The sequence below is a fragment of the Molossus molossus genome, unplaced genomic scaffold (assembly GCF_014108415.1).
Source record: "Molossus molossus isolate mMolMol1 unplaced genomic scaffold, mMolMol1.p scaffold_m16_p_17, whole genome shotgun sequence".
Lineage (NCBI taxonomy): Eukaryota > Metazoa > Chordata > Mammalia > Chiroptera > Molossidae > Molossus > Molossus molossus.
In genome coordinates, this window is record NW_023425352.1 from 5,014,647 (window position 1) to 5,031,312 (window position 16,666).

At 53.3% G+C, this 16,666-nt stretch overlaps 1 protein-coding gene across 1 annotated transcript; it reads left to right on the forward strand.

Annotated features, from left to right (window-relative positions):
* The first annotated feature begins 4,351 nt into the window (after positions 1–4,351).
* On the forward strand, positions 4,352–5,979 carry FOXI2 (forkhead box I2). The gene is made up of 2 exons (XM_036264577.1): positions 4,352–4,862; positions 5,540–5,979. The coding sequence occupies exons 1-2, from the start codon at positions 4,352–4,354 to the stop codon at positions 5,977–5,979; spliced, it is 951 nt and encodes a 316-aa protein (XP_036120470.1).
* The last annotated feature ends 10,687 nt before the right edge of the window (positions 5,980–16,666 follow it).

Genomic DNA, 16,666 nt, shown 5'->3' on the forward strand with positions numbered 1-16,666 from the left:
GCAGCCAGGGTTACGGCAGCCTCCGGACAGCGGCAAGGATGGAGCCGATGCCAGAGTCGAGCACCGTCCGCCTCCTGATCTGCTCTCTGGATGGGCCGCATCCTTCGCAGAGAGGTAGGTCGCAGGCGATTGGTGGGTTCAGGTTGTTCCTGACAGGTCTTCAAGGATGCTGGACACGGGAAGTGAGAAACCTTCTCATACAAACGGCTCTCCCACACCTGAAGGTCGCACAGTACAGGAAGGGAACAACCCAGATGGGAAGAGCCACTGAAAGGCCCCCAGAGCCCTGGCTGGTTTGGCTCAGCAGTTAGAGTGTCAGTCCGCAGACCAGAGAGAACCGGGTTTGGTTCCCGCTAAGGGCACGTACCTCGGTTACAGTTTTCCCCAGCCCCGGTTGGGGTCGAGTGGGTGGCAGCCAGTCGATGTGTCTCTCTCACATCAATGTTTCTCTCTCTCTTCCTCCCTTTTTCCCTCCCACTCTATCTGAAGATAAATGCAAAAATGTCCTCAGGTGAGGATAAAAAAAGAAAAAGAAAAAGAAAGGCCCCCAGACACTCTCTGCTGCTGGCACTACACTGGCCGGGCTTAGCATCGTGATCAGTGAAACTGTATCCTTTCCTCTGCTTGAGGAGATGAACTACCGTTTCCCACTAGATGGCATCACACAGTCACATAAGTAAGGACAGGAGCTGGAAAGAGGCCTGATCAATATGCAGACCCGCCACGTGGTCCTTCAGCGTACTGAAGGTTTCTGTTTATTTGCTACAGTCAAACTTCTTCTGAAAATTAAAAGCAGACTAGTCAAGAGAAAAAAGTCCCCTTATTTGTCACCCCAATAACATTAGCTGACGTGTATCGTGCCCCTGAGAAAAGTGTGGGAACTAGAACCTAGGGGCACAGTGCCCTGTGCTCAGGCTGTCCCAGAGAGTGCCCCCTAAATGGGGCACCCCCAGGGGCACTCCCGTCCCCCCTGACCTAAGGAAGAAGGGACACCCCTCCCGCAGGGACCAGAAGGAAGGACGACAGATGTGGTGCAGCTGCAGGTGGCTTGGAAGTTGGTGAGGAAGTCTGGGGAGACCCATCCCCAGTGGAGGCGGAGGGCCCACTTTTGAGAATAGAGGAGGAGGAGATGGGTTTGAGGAAGGAGGCCTGTTCTGTTCAGGGAAACCCAGCAGAAAGCCGGGGCCAAGGAACCGGGGGAAGCTGGAGACTACAGGCATAGCTTTTCCCCTTGTCATCCCCCCTTCCTGTTTTTTTATTTGTTTTCCTCTTGGAAAAATTCTCATGCGAGTTCTGTCCAAGGCCGAGTCAGCGCTAAAGCCTTCTCCTCACAATGACTCCATCTACCGACACGCATGTCCCGAGTCCAATGTGTTAGAAGATAAGGAAGCTATTGCAGGAGAGAAAGAAAATGGACCGTGGGCTCGGTGTGGTTAAAACACGGTCATCTGGCACAGCACCCATTGTAACAATTTAAAAAATTTTTTTTAATATATTTGTATTTATTTTTTTAGAGAGAGAGAAACATCGATGTGAGAGACACATCGACTGGCTGCCATGTGCACGACCCCCACCGGGGATCTAGCTCGAAACCCGGGCATGAGCCCTGACTGGGAATTGAACTGGGACCTCTCAGTCCATGGGCCGCTGAGCCACACCAGCCGGGCTGTCATGATTTTTTATAAAGTAAAATTGAGAGCAATTACATGAAGATTCATCTGATTTTCCTTAGAGGTTCTGAACCTCACACGTGTTACAGCACTAACAGAAAGAAAGGCTATGAAGTTAAAGGGAATTTGGAAAGAACTGTCATCTTTGTTTTTATCCCCTTACATTGCGAGAGACGACGCAAGCTGCTCTTTAACATTCAGAGTCTCCGCCTGTATTGCCACTGCAGTGCAGTTAACTAGATGAAGTTGATCCTCTCTCCCAAAGCCGTAGCTCACCAAGGTAAACATCTACCTTCAAAGCCCTGGGCAAGGAAGCCCCGGGGGTTCTCCCCAGCACCTCCCCGCAGTTACACTCGGAGGCTGGGACAGAAGCTGGTCCCTGTGGATCCAGCCATGCAGGTAAGCGCACCCACCCACGGCACTTCCCTCTTCCCCCTCCTTCTCCGTGTCCCCATCATTTGGCTCCAGGCAGAGCTGTGTGGCTTCTGTGACGTCCCATCCTCATGAAGTATGGTTGCTGGGAGCTGCCAGCTCACTCGCAGTCATTTCAAAATGTCAGGAGTGGGACCTGCTTCCACAGCAAACTAAGTACTGTTGCTAGAGGAGAGGGGGGTGTACATGTGTGCGCACACACACACACACACACACACACACGGCACGTGCACACACACGTGCGCATGCACTGATGCCCAGCTTGCCCCATAAGGAACACATCTAAGTCAAGCTTGCAGTCACATTTGCTGATGAGAGACACTCTCTTTAAGAGACAGTTACCGAAAGTCTTGTCACAACAACAGAGACAACAGGTGTTTAAAATTGTGAGGACATACTGAAAATCACGAAGGTGAGAGGCAGATGGTTCTGACTGCTGTTTCTGACAGCAGACACAGAGAGGGCACAAAAAAGAAGGGAAGGAAGGAAGGAAGGAAGGAAGGAGGGAAGGAAGGAAGGAAGGAAGAGAAAACCCTGGGAGGTGTTTCTCATCCTGAGTAGTCCCATCCCCCACCCCCAACTGTCTCTGCAGTGATGGTCCTAGGGGAGGGGCTTCAGAAAGGTACTGGACTCCCACAACCTGCACTCCTTTGACAAGGATTCGAAATCTTTGGGGAAGGGGGAGGGGGAGGGAGGGGAAGGGGGTGCACACAGGCTGAAGTGCCCACCCTCAGGAACCACTGGGTCCTTGCTCCCCCACACTGATGGACAGACTCCCCTCCCAGGTCTCTGCCTGGAAGCCCACCACTCCCAGGAGCAGAGGCTGTGGCTCTTCCTTCTGCCGTTTGTTAAATTGTTCCACTAACTGGTTGTTTCACAGAACATTTAACATACAATCTGAGAAGCCTAAAGCCCCCGAATTCCAGAGCCCATGTCTTTCATCCCCTCCCTTCCTTAGCCCCAACCCTAACCCTCCCCCTCCTCCCCAAGGCCACAAGTGGGGGGGAGGGGCAGGAGGATTGGAAGTTTTGTTTTTAAAATGAAAGGGAATGGCCCTGGCTGGTTTGGCTCAGCAGTTGGAGCATTGGCCTTCAGACCAGAGAGTCCCAGGTTCTGTTCCCGCTAGGGGCACATACCAAAAAAAAAGTAAAATGAATGGAAATGTATTCTCTTTGAGGCTCCACAGCTCCAAAAAGTAAGGAGGGTCCCAGAGGGAGGCTAATTTCAACCAACAGGTGCTAATGTCGCAGGCCTTGAATCTTCTAGTGATGGAGACCCCCTCTTCTGTGAACCTTGATCATCTGGTAAGGATTTTCGCTTCTCCCCATGAGGGCAAGGTGTCCTTCTGGGCACCAGGCCTTATAGCTTATGGGCCTGGTCAGAACTGTCTGCCAAGAGCCCCAGCGGGTAATGGGAAAACCTGGCAATGTGGGGAGCCAGGGGTTGGGTTCAGGGTCAGGAGAGAGGCGGGCGCCAGAGGAGCTGGGTAAGTGGGAAGAACCAGGGCTCCGAGGATGTCGTCAGATGCGTGCTGCAGAGACGTCTCAGGAAAAGCAGCGGAGGGGGCTGCCACCCCCCGCACTTGGTGCCTGAAGCCACCTGGCAGACAAGCCAGGCCGTCCTGGCTCCCGGGCTTAGGTGAACCAAAGGTTTGTCTGGACAGTTGGGGCGTCTCGTGCTTCCAGTGACGCCACCCCTCCTTGTGGCCCCAGACTCGCGATACAAGTGGATGTCACCGCGACTCCTTGCCCAGCACCAGGGCCCTACAGAGCGATGCGAGTTTCCGCGGGGGCAGGGTCCCCAGGGGAGAGCAAGGGGGGTGCATGTTGAACTGGGCGACCGCGCCGCAATCTCGGGGGTCTGCAGGAGACCAGGCACCTGCCCGAGGGTCCAGGGCAATCGGGACTGCGGGGTTGAAGAGGTCGGGGTCGATGGGATCCCTGGGGACCCAGGGCGCCCATGGCAAAGGTGGAGAAGGGCTGGCAGAGGAGGCCCGGGGTGGCGGCGTGGTCGGAGCAGTCGAGGTGGGCGGGGCGGAGAGCTGACCTGGGCGGGACGGAGACAGCACTCCCCCAACCCTGGCGCAGGGGGAGGCTCCACACCGCACTCACCTGGGCTCCGACCCGACGGCATTTAAAGGGCAGCGGCCAGGCCGCGGGCAGCACTGGGAGCTGCAGGCGGCTGAGCTGCATGGGGCGCCCATGAGCTTCGGGGCAGAGCCTCCAGGCCAGGCCCGGGAGTGGCTGGACATGGCCACGTACTGCGACGGCTCGAGCGTCTGCCCGGCCCCGCACAGCCAGGCCCGCACAGCCTCGCACCCCGCGGGCTACAGGCGCGGTGACCTGGGCGCTGCAGGCGGTGGCCCGCGCCTGTGGCTGAACGCGCCGGCTCTCAGCCCCGCGCCCTACGCGTCGGGCGCCCTTCCCTCGCCGCCCTACGGGACCCCCAGCTATGCGGCCCCGGGCCCGCTCCTCGGAGCCCCGGGCGGGCTGACGGGCGCAGACCTCACCTGGCTGAGCCTCTCGGGCCAGCAGGAGCTGCTGAGGCTGGTGCGGCCTCCCTACTCCTACTCGGCGCTCATCGCCATGGCCATTCAGAGCGCGCCGCTGCGGAAACTGACGCTCAGCCAGATCTACCAGTACGTGGCCAGCAACTTCCCCTTCTACAAGCGCAGCAAGGCTGGCTGGCAGAACTCCATCCGCCACAACCTGTCGCTCAACGACTGCTTCAAGAAGGTGCCCCGCGACGAGGGCGACCCAGGTAACAGGGTCGCGAGGATCACCCCGTGGGGATTCCCGGCCTTCCAGGGAGGTGGAAAGCCTCCACCGCTCAGCCCTCGATGGACAGCTGGGGTGCGGAGGCAGGGAGGGGAGGGGCAGGAAGAGGAGGTGCGCTTGGCTGCGGACAGGCCAGCAGCAGGCAACAGAACCCCCAGGCCCTGACCTCAGGTCCAGTCCTCCCGGCATCGCGCAACCTCTGCACGCTCTGGTGAGCTGACCGGCTGGGGAGCCTTCGGACCCCCTTCTCCGGGCCTGGGGTCCTCTCTGTAAAAGGAGGAAGGCAGTGTCTATCCCAAGGATGGGCAGGACCAAGGAGGTGCCCCTTGGGGAAGTGCTGGGACCTGCACAGAGGCCCGGCCAGGTCATCCCTGTTCCACTGGCAGAGTCCAGAGTCTCTGCACCCGAGGGCTTTCCCTCTGCCCTTGAACTTAGGGGGCTCAGTATTTCCTGGGCGTCACCCCTCCCCATTTCCTCGGTAAAGCCCAAATTCTTTCCAGCCTGGCTATGGAGGCCTGTTGGTTCCGGTACAAAGTGCCACCCCAAGGCTGGGGAAGGGGGTGGGGCTCGGGGAATCTAAAGTTGACCTCCACTTCTCACGTTCACACATGGCCCCTTAAACCCCCGGTTTTCTGAGCTGGGCTCTGTCTTCCTTCACAGGCAAAGGCAATTACTGGACCCTGGACCCAAATTGCGAGAAGATGTTCGACAACGGGAACTTCCGGAGGAAGAGGAAGAGGAGAGGGGAGGCGAGCGCCCCTGAACTCCCGGGCGCCCGGAGCCAGGGAGCAGCCGCGAGGGAGCTGGACCCCCTGGGCGCAGCGTCCCCGGACCTGCAGGCCGCCCCGTCCCCGCCTGCGCCCGAGGCTGCCGCCTGCTTCTCCAGTTTCGCCTCGGCCATGGGCGCCCTGGCTGGCGGCCTCGGTACCTTCCCCGGGGGGTTGGCGGGCGACTTTTCTTTCGGGAGACCGACCGCGGTGGCTGCTGACGGCCCCCAATCCCCTGGCCCCTCGCCGGGCTTCCCCACTGGCCATCAGACTGCGGCCGCCGGCTTCCGTGTCAGTCACTTCGTGTACAGTCGGGAAGGGACGGAAGTTTGAAGGGATCCGGGATGGTCGCGAGCGCCTTAGCCAGAGGCGCGGAGCTGAAGTGCCTGTTTCCGCCGGTGACAGCCTCGTGCTGGCGCTGCGGCAGAGGTCAGGGCCCAGAGGGACCGCAGAGCCCCATTCAGAACTGAGCTGAGCGGTGCCCTGCGGCTTGGTGACCCCGCCTGTCACATGCCCCTCACCCAGGAGACCCTTCGGATGGGACAAGTGGGCTTTCCCTGCGCCTCTGGCCTTTCCAGTTCTGGGGTCTGGGACCCATGCGGCCCCCGGTGGAGCGGGCTGGGCTCAGCCACAGCTGTTTCCAAAGGAGTCTGGGGTGGCCCCTCCCCCCTCACTGGGGGTGCGTGAGGGGATTTGGGACTGCTGGGACTGGGCCCCTTTAAGAGGAACTTTCTAGTGTCTGGCGCTGCTGGAGGTGGAAGGGAGGAAGGCTGCCAAGTGGGCACACTTTGGGGAGTCCAGCTCCTTCCCCTGCCACTCAGGGAAGGTCTGGTTGACCCTGTCCCAACACCAGGCACCTCTGGGGACCACGGGAGCAGTGCCCGCTCCTGAGAGTCCCAGGATGGACTGGGTTGGCCTGACCCACCTGCACTCACACAGGCTCAGGGGAGGTAGCCCATGCCACCACCTTGTGGTCCTTCCTCTCTCCTGCCTGGCCCCTCGTCCCCCTTGGGCAGAGCTGCCCCTGCAGCAGAGCTGATAAGTGCCTCCTGTGGAATGTGAGGGCTCCCTCCCCTGTTTGTACTGACCCTGAAGGTTATCTTTAGAGCCATTAGGAGGCGACTTTTTGACCAGGGTACTCCCTGAGTTTCTGTCTGTCAACTGAGCCCTGCCCCCTCCCCTGGTCTTTTAGGTGCCTCCGGGGGTTTCAGGGCTTTGGCAGGGTCTTCTCCTTCTCTGCTCTGGAAAAGGGGCCTTCTCTTGGGGGGGGGCACTGCGAACTCGGAGGAGGGCAGAGGGTTTAGGGAGCCTGAGCTGATGGGCACTGGTGTGTGTGTGTGAGAGAGAGAGAGAGAGAGAGAGAGAGAGAGAGGAGGTTGAGGCCTCTACAGAACAAGAACGGGTGAATTTGGCCAGCTCGTGTTTCCCTGAGTTCCTGGGCGGCCAGGAAGTTGCTGCCTCCTGGACAGATCCTGCTGCTGCCCGCTCTGTTGTTGATCCTGTGTTGCCCAAACTCACAGCCCGCCCCACCCTTATGGGGGACACACTGCCCGAATGCAATATGATCAACGAAGGCCAGAACACAAAAAGAGAAAGAATTTTATTTGGAGACTATTTTAATAAACTAAGATGCTGAAAAGAAAGACCAGTTCTTGTGACTTGAATGTACAGGGCATGTCACACATCAGAAAATTCCACCACTGCTTCCAACCTCCCGGTGTGCGCTCTGCGTTGGCAGGACACCTGGAGAGAAACGATGCTTGGCTCTCAGTTTGCCGCCATTGGGGAAATACAGGTACACTTGACAATGAATGGGACCTTCAGGAAACTGGCGACACATCGACACATAGGTATGTGAACGTAGCACACGGCTACTAGGCACGGGTGTGAAGGTGATTTCTTTTGATTCCAACAATGGATTTTCTGTTAAAACAGAGAGGGGGCAAAAAATTTTTTCAAAAAGATTTTTCCAACTTTTGGTTTGACTAAAACATCAATTTTTGTGAGTTAAAAAGTGTTCATCCTTTCAAGCTTTATGGCATGAATAGGTGATGATGTAATCAAATGAAATCTTTATGAGAAATGCATGGTTTAAAATAATTCTAGCAGAGCAGGGTATTTGGAACTCAAAATCCATTCCTCTTCGTGACGGTCGGTGTGTCTGGGTGTGTCTGCACGTGGTGGGGGCCCTGGCGCTGTCCCCTTCAGAGCCACTTCTCATTGTCCCAGAGAATATCTTCTCAGAGAAAAGAAACTGCTCAAATCAAAATAACAAACAGACCAAAGCACGTTGTGACCAGTTTCCAATTAAATACTTTCTTCTGGCAGGGACTCGGTGAACTTGACCGTAGTTTCGAAAGTGGCTGCACATGGGCAAATGAGGGACCAACTCCTGTTGGTCAGTCCTGGGCCCCGCTGCCCAGGGCCGGGAGAATCCTCGCTCTGGGGCTCGGACCCCATCTCCACCTCTCTGTCCCCTGGCTGTCTCTGAAATAGCGAAGCTATAGAAAATTTCAGATCAGTGCTGTACAAAGCATAAGCCTTTATAAAAGAAGTGCCTTGGTAGGATGTCGCGGGCACATGGTGGTACGACATTGGAGTGATCCGTTCTTAGTCTGAATACATGTCAGTGGTGCTGCAAAGCTTTGGGTCTGGAAACGAGAGGACGAATAACACTGCCAGACACCAAGTTGTCAGGAGTCCTCTCCAGGGCCAAACAGTGGTGGGAATTTTCAGGCGATTGGAAACCAAACAGCATAATAATCAAAAGAGTTACAATCTCCCCTGGAAACAGACTGGTCACTGGGAGAAAAGGATCCCCAAGCCAAAAAGAAACGTGATGAAGACTCAAAAATGTGTTAAGAGCATCTTTTATAGTTTATTTCCTAAAATAAAAGTGTAGTAGTAACTAGTGTTTTAAAAAGTGAACACTGGATTTCAAGATACCAGTTTACATTCTACATATTGATGAAAACATTGAATGTTTATTTATGACGAACGTAAGTTTTGCATTTGAGCAAAGTTGCCTGGGGACATGCATGTGCAACTTTTAATGTTTAACATCCTGAGTGTGTCCATCACAATCAAGTGGTGTATTTCATTCAGGGGAAGAACATCCTGAGTGTGTCCATCACAATCAAGTGGTGTATTTCATTCAGGGGAAGAACATTTCAGTAGTTATAACTCTTAGTGAAACAGGAACCGAGTCAAAGGCTAAGTGATCTCCAGAGCTCTAAGGACTCCTGCTGGACACACTACCTCTCAGTGGCCCGTACTCAGAAATGCACCTGCACACACACTCATCCACACACATACGCACAAACACACACATCACAGAGCCAAGAGCCTCAAGAGAGAGGTGATCACACCTACCCCTGCTACACAAAGGCATCGCGTTTTCAAATAACTGTGAGAATGTCCCATTTGCATCCGGGATTTGACCCCAGCCGGAGAGGAAGGTGCAGACATCACTGAGTCACGCACACCCTAATAAAATACGGTGCGTTCACGAAATCCTCCCGGGTGCCAGTCCGGACTGGGCTCTGCGATAAGCCTGCAGCGAATGGCCTGTGCCCGGTGCTGCCCTCGAAAGCTTCCTTCCAGGAACGAGACGGAGGAGGGGCAATGTCAGCCTGCACTGGGGCTCCTGGACTTCACACGATGACTTTATGGTCCAATCAATAAGCTGTCTCGTTTGTAAACACAAAATACCGCCCTGGGCCTTGGAAGACACCTCATTGCGTGTCCTGCACGCTGCTAACTCGGGACGTTTGACTTCTCTGTTGTTTAACTTCACTGTGACTGAGGCCAGGGGCTGGCCACTGCCCTGCGCTGGAGCAAGTCCAGTCCGCTCCCTTCTCTGTGGCCCCACCGAGGAGCCTTAACACAGCGCTGCCGTCTGAGGGTTCAGGAGCGGCAAGTGCTGTGAGCACAGCCGGCCCTTCCCGGAGTCCTGCAGACGGAGGCCCGCGACACCTCCCTGCATCCATTAGTTGACGTTTGGGGAACTTTTTCTCTTTTAATCCAATGTGAAGGCTGCTGCACCACATTATTCAAGGAGAACTGCTTGGCACCTGCAATCAGTTGACCCTGATCAGCAGTCACCAGTGGCTGAACAAGAAGCACGTGAACTCGTTTAGTTTCACTCAGTTCATGAAGGGTAAATGCACAGTGTATTCAATTGGAATTTCACACACACTCTGGAATGGGACCCCTGCTCTAATACAGAGCAAGCTGAACGGGGGAGTCACTGGGGCTTCCTCTACCACCAAGAACCACACACTCACCCGTCAGATGTTGGCTCAACATCAAGGTGACAAGGAATCTGTCAGATGTTTAATAGACATCATTTCATGAAACCCACAAAATCACCCGGTGAGGCAAGTGTTATGATCCCATCTTACTGATGCAGAAACTGAGGCTGTGACGAAGGACCTGACTTCTTTCCCAGAGGCTACAGATCAGACTGAGCTGTGTCAGCGGGAACCCCCCTAGTGCCTGCCCCAGAATTCCCTCCTCCCACGTCACCCTTCAGGTTCTGGAGAACCCTCACTTTGCAGGAATCGATCCCCGATATCCGAAGTCAAAGTTAGGTGCCCCTCCACTCTGCTCCTGGAGCCCCGGATGGACTGTGTCACATCCCCCAAAACTGTAGTCTATGTGGGGAGGAGCCTGCCGGCTTTATTTCGCAGTAACATACCCAGCGTTGACTCCCCAGTGGGAACAGGTGAATGAATGAATGAAGAGTATAGTTGTACCCTAAGCTTGCCATACACTCTCCTTCTCATCAGAGGGGTCTCCTCCCATGGTAAGCCCCTCTTAAGCCCCCCAGTCTCCTATGAGGGGCCTGATTCTCCTCAAAGAGGACCAGGCCTTCTGCTGGACCCTCCAGATACGAAAATCAATGAGACAGAATCCTGGGGACAACTGCTGGTGTGCAGAGGGCCCCCTGATTCCGTGTGAGGGAGAGGACCTTCAGAAGTGTAGAAGGATGAGGCCCATACAGTTGGGTTAGTCCTCACAAGCTCCTCATTTGGAACACGAAAGCCATGTAATAGTACAAATGACGACCCAGGGGATCTCGGCCGACACCCCCATGGCCACACCTTGGCGAGAGCTCAGCTACATATACCTTCATCTGAGAGCTGAGTCCATATTTGCCAGCGGTGCCCGGGCATATCCCAGGCCACCCTCCCTTCATCCCTGCTCCCCGCGTCTAACTCCCGTCATCCAGGAGAAGACCGAGCTCCCAGGTGGCAGGAACACGTGGAGGACAGACCTTGCATGGTGCTCCCTGAGGTTAACAAGACTAAAAGATGGGGCGAGGCGAAGAACATGTGTGCAACGGACACTTTTTCCTGCCTTCTTCCAGGGTCTGCCTGTCTCCAGGCCCCTAATGCGTCCCAGCAATCCATCACCTGTGGCCGGCCCTCACCCTGCCACGCATCAGCGGTCGGCCCTGCCCAGGGCGTGCATTAACTCCTGCACCTGAGCCAGCTCCCTTTGAGTGCCCCTAACTTTGCAGCCTGAGCTTCACTCCAGCCCGAGGGCAGGTCAGGGCTTAGGGGAAGGCGGACTTCTGGAGCGAGTAGAATTTCTACTTTAATGAAAGGTTTCTGTTTCAGGATTCTCGAAAATATGGTGCTTAATCCTTTATGCTCTTTTTGTAATCCTGCGCGGACCAGGTCTGCCTCGTTGCCTTATTTACTTGCCTTCTTTGATTTTTTAAAAGTTTTCATTTCCTCCAAGAAAGAGTAAATCACAGAAAGCGATTGGTCATGTTGCTGAAACAATGCAACTCAAGAGAGAAATGATAAGGGAAGGAAGAAAAACATTTAGAGAATCGCTTGTTAATTGAGATCATTAACAAATAACGTTATATTAGGTTCACATGTATGACATAAGGATTTGATATTTGTCTGCACTGTGAAATGGTGACCACAATAAGTCTAGTTAACTAACACCCATCACCACACTGTTACAAAATTGCTTTCTCGTGTGTGATGGGAACTTTTAAGATCTACTCTCCTGCCAACTTTCAAATATGCGATGGTGTTATTAACTGCAGTCGCTATGCTATACGTGACATCCTCACGAGTTACTTGTTTTGCGGCTGGAACTTGGTACTTTTTAACCCGTTATGCAATTCTTAAGAGATGTATTGCCCCTAAACTTTTTTGTGTGGTTATTCACATTTGCTTTAATTTTTCTACAATGCTGTGGTTAGAATATATAATACATGAAAGATATGTAAGGAAAAAAAAGGATGTAAGGATCTACAGAAATAACACTTTTTATTAACAAACTTCTTTCACCACTAGCAGGAATCGTTCTTCCTTTGTCTGTTATATTTATACATTTATTGCAGGCACTAAATTAAAATGAGATTTATCACAGGAAACAGTCATACATTTTCAAGCAACTGGTGCGATGGATGTTTCCAGATTCTTCTGACCGCTCAGGGCCCCCCACTCTTCGGCTCATGTTTCACATGGGCTCCTGCAGACGGCGACCTCAAAGCTCCCTGACGCCTAATGGGCCCTCTAGCATAACTGAGTGCACAGTGGCCGGCGGGGCTGAGACACCACGTCCAGTTCGCCATCCGCTGGACCGGTTTCCACAAAGCCGGACACAGGGCCGTGGGCCTTATCAAACGGACACGTGCACTTTGGGGGCGATCGGATCAAGTCCTTAGAAATGCTGTCGTGGAAGAGAACCGAGGAAGAGCGTCAGACGGAAACAAGTGTACGGCTGGGGCTCTGGATTTAGGGGTGCAGACCCTTCAGCAGAGAGGGATGCAGCTCGTGGGGGAGACATTAAAAATATATTTCTTAATATTTGGATGCCCTAAAAAGCGGAGAAATAATGTTGGATTATTCTAAAAAAGAAAAGAAGGAAGGAAGGAAGGAAGGAAGGAAGGAAGGAAGGAAGGAAGGAAGGAAGGGAGGAAGGAAGGAAGGAAGGAAGGAGAGAGGGACGGAGAAAGAGAGGGAGGGAGGGAGAAAGGGAGGGAGGGAGGGAGGGAGGGAAGGAAGGGAGGGAGGGAGGGAGGAGGGAGGGAGGGAGGGAAGGAAGGAGGGAGGGAGGGAAGGAGGGAGGGAGGGAGGGAGGGAGGGAGGGAGGAATCAGCAGCACCATGGGTAAAGCTGCTGCTGATGACCTGTTACCCATGCCCACCGCGAGGGGGCCTTTGCGGACAGGCATCTGCTGGGCTCGAACCACAGGGACGAAATAACTAACTTGACCTTACAACAGAGCAAACCAGGCTCAGAGAGGTTCAGTCTCTTTCTGGAAGGGAAGCGGGAGCTGGAACCAAGGCTTAAGTTCAGACTTGTCTGACTCCAAAGTCTGTGGGGTTCCTGTCGCCTGCACTACCTCTCAGGGAACGAATAAAAGTGGCAGAGAGCGTTCTCCGTCCTCCAGCTCCGCCCTTGAGAACGTACCCAGTGTGCCCCAGTCCTATAAAGGCACAGGACTGAAACGTGACAGACTCGGGCTTCATTATAAAAATATATATAACTTAATAGGTATGATTTAAAAAATAAAAACATGACTGACTTTGGACTTTATTACAAAAATCATAATTCAGTACATATACTTTTTAAAAATAAAAATATGACTGTTCTTCATATAAAGTATAATTATAAAATTATAATTATAAAATTATAAATATATAAAAGTCCAAATACATAATTAATCCTAATAAATGTAAATGGTGAAATTTCTATAATAAAGATAGATTGGACTGATGTATTTTTCATCTCGCTGTGATAAGCTGCTGATAAGAAGTAGACCTAGAATTAGAGCTCCAAGTAAACTGGAGATGTAGCAGGCACATTCCATCTAAAAGAAAGCTGGAAGAGCCGTATTAATTAATTAAAAAAATAGAACTTACGTCAGAAGGTATTGATTCAACATTGCAACCTGGAACCCTGTGCCCCCCCCCACTCAGCCCGTCTGGCATTCACCATGGTCCTCAGACCCTCCATCACCCCCTCCCTCACTGCCTCTATCTTGTCAATCAACCTACTTCGTAGGGAATTCGAGAGCCTTCTCTCCACCCCCGTGGCCACCGCCTTGGTTTAGGCTCCCATCAACTCTGGCGTGTTCCAGTGGGGCCCAATTCCCATGCCCTCCAATCCTTTGCCTATAGTACCACATGCTGGCATTTTATAACATTCCTCTTAGAGTTTTTAAAATACCATGAGTGTAAGTGAGGTCCAGATGCCTTATCATTTAGACCTGATCACAAGTCTTTACCATCTGCCCCCAACTGCTTCCCTGTCTCCCCTTCTCATCCTCCATCACATCTGCCTTCCGTCCCTCCTCCTCCTCCTCCTCCATTCTCACCGCCCCCCCACCCCCCACCCCCGCCAGGGGTGCCTGCGCCAGTCCTTTCCTGAGTGTGCTTCTGCCCCCCGTCCCCTACCGCATCCCCATCATCCTTAAGGAGCCACTGGCTTTATTGTCCCCAGTTCCCAGAAAGAATCCCTATCCGTGTCCACACACACACACACACACTGTCCATGGTGCTGGACACCCTGTCTTAGTCCGCTCAGGTTGCTATAACAAAATACCACCGACTGGGGGGCTTTCAATGACAGGAATGTGTTTCTCACAGTACCGGAGGCCTCACGTCCAAGATCGGGGTGCAGCAGATCGGTATCTGGTGAGGGTCCATTTCCTCGCGAGGGCTAGCCTTTCTCATTCCGTCACGTGCAGGAGGGAGGGGGAACTCTGTGGGGTCCCCTCATGAGGACTCCACCATTGCTTCGGCCGTTAGCCTTTCAACACATGGATTTGGGGAGGACACACGCATTCAGACCACAGCACACTGTACGGAGTGATTATTCATATACATTTTTTCTTTTCCACTAAAAATACGTGAGGTGTTTTTGAGAATGTGTATCCTCCATCCACATTTTTCTTCCTGACAAGCTGGCTCCTCCCAGCAAGGAGAAACCAGTCGTGTCTGCACCGAGCACACATACACATGGAAATTGAAATGTCTGATTGAAAGTAGAAATTTAGCCCTGGCCGGTTTGGCTCAGCAGTGAGAGCGTTGGTTTGCGGACCAGAGAGTCCCGGGTTCAGTTCCCGCTAAGGGCACGTGTCTCGGTTGTAGTTTGTCCCCGGCCCCAGTTGGGGTCGTGCAGGTGGCAACCAGTCGATATGTCTCTCACATCGATGTTTCTCTCTCTCCCTCCCTCCCTCTCTCCTTCCCACTCTATCTAAAGATAAATGCAGAAGTGTCTACGGATGAGAATAAAGGAAAAAAAATTTTTTTAAGTGGGAATGTATTGCACAGAAATGATGCTTGCCACTCTGACACAGACTCCCATCGTCATCCTGGCCTGGAGGTTACCTGGTGGTCCCCGGGCTGGACTGCTGGCCCCTCTCACCAGCACCTCATCACAAACGCATCACATGCATGGTCCATTGGTGTACAACCAACAAGACGACTTAGCACAAAGAAGCAGGGTTCATGTGTCTTTACACGATTGTCTGTCTCCCAGCACATGGCTTCATTTCTCGAGGTGTTCACCCAACTTCAGCCCAGCACAAGGGAGCCCACTGCTCCCTGCGGAGGAGAACAAGCAAACCCCCATTCCCATGTTCTAAGATGGGGCCGCCACGCCTCACCAGTGGACAGCAGCTTCTGGTTAATTAGGCTGGAGTCATGTCATTTTGTACATAGTTGGGGGGAAAAGGCAGATCAATTGCTTCTTGACTGAATTGTGGCCAGATCTGTGGGTTCATTCTCTCAGCAAACATTGACAGAGTGCTTGGGGTATACTCGGGACTCTACAGAAACAATTGCTGGCAGGTGGGGTCAGGTAGTCAAGGAAACCAAATGGGCTGGTGAACTTGGGGGAGGGACTACATCCATCTCGTGGTAGGACGCAGCCCCAGGGAGACTTCATCCTGAGGTGGCCCCTACCCGTGACCCCTGGGAGGTTGGGCAGGGGTTCACCATGTGAGCCGAGTGGGGGACACTTCCAGCAGCAGAAAAACTAGGTGAGTCAAGAGTCTTTTTTTTTTCTCCTTCTTCTTTATTGATTTTAGAGAGAGAGATAGAAACATCGATGAGAGAGAACAATGATCAGCTGCCTCCTGCACACCCCCTACTGGGGATTGGGCCCACAACCCGGGCGTGTGCCCCGACCAGGGCTCGAACAGGCGACCTCTTGGTGTCTGGGTCGATGCGCAACCACTGAGCCGCACTGGCCAGGCAGATTCTAGAGTCTTGAAACAACAGACAGCTATTTGTGAGGGGTGCCGGGTGCACGTGTGATTCATTAGCAAGGCTCCGTCAGCTGTAGAGGGTGTAGTAGCATGAAGGGGGGAGTAGCATGAAGGGAGGAGTAGCATGAAGGGGGGAGTAGCACGAAGGGGGGAGTAGCTTTAGTCTTGACGTCGGAAGGAAGTAAAATGGACTCAGAATGGCTTGATCGCTAGAGAAGAGTCCAGATGGACCCCTGGGGTGCTTCCTGGAGGAAGCTAGTGACCAGCACCTGGACAGCCTTTCTGGGAAGAGGGTCCTCGGCCACCTCATAAACATTTTTACTTTGCTCCAACTTCACCTGGGCCTGGGCCATTTTCACAGGTCGGTTTATTCTGTCCACAGACTCCGACACCCACATTCTATGCTCACGAGGAGCCAACGGTCAGACCCTAGAGAAATCTGGGCATTTCTTTTTGAAAGTGATGTCTCTCTCCACTTGGGCCGTAGGTGGCCGGGCCGTGACCCAGCTCGAGCCAGCTTCTAGCTTTGACGGTCAGAAGTCCCTCGGAGCCGCTGGCCACAGCTTCAGACGTTTTACTGACAACCATCTCAGTACTGAACATAAAGCTCCTACAAGTTTATAGTGAAAAATCTGATCAGATTATACATGTCATCAAGTTTTATTGCCCTCCCGAAATGGGGAGGGATAAAATGTAATAAAAATGAAAATATTTTCGAAAGCGATTTCTCCTGATGTCATTCTCTGAGGGACAGGATCCGTCTGCACTGACAGAC

What these genes read in the sequence shown, in the direction of transcription:
- FOXI2 (XM_036264577.1), top strand. Translation starts at nt 4,352, where the DNA reads ATGGCCACGTACTGCGACGGCTCGAGCGTCTGCCCGGCCCCGCACAGC. An exon ending in CCGCGACGAGGGCGACCCAG is followed by an intron (nt 4,863 to 5,539) that starts GTAACAGGGTCG and finishes CTTCCTTCACAG; the next exon opens with GCAAAGGCAATTACTGGACC.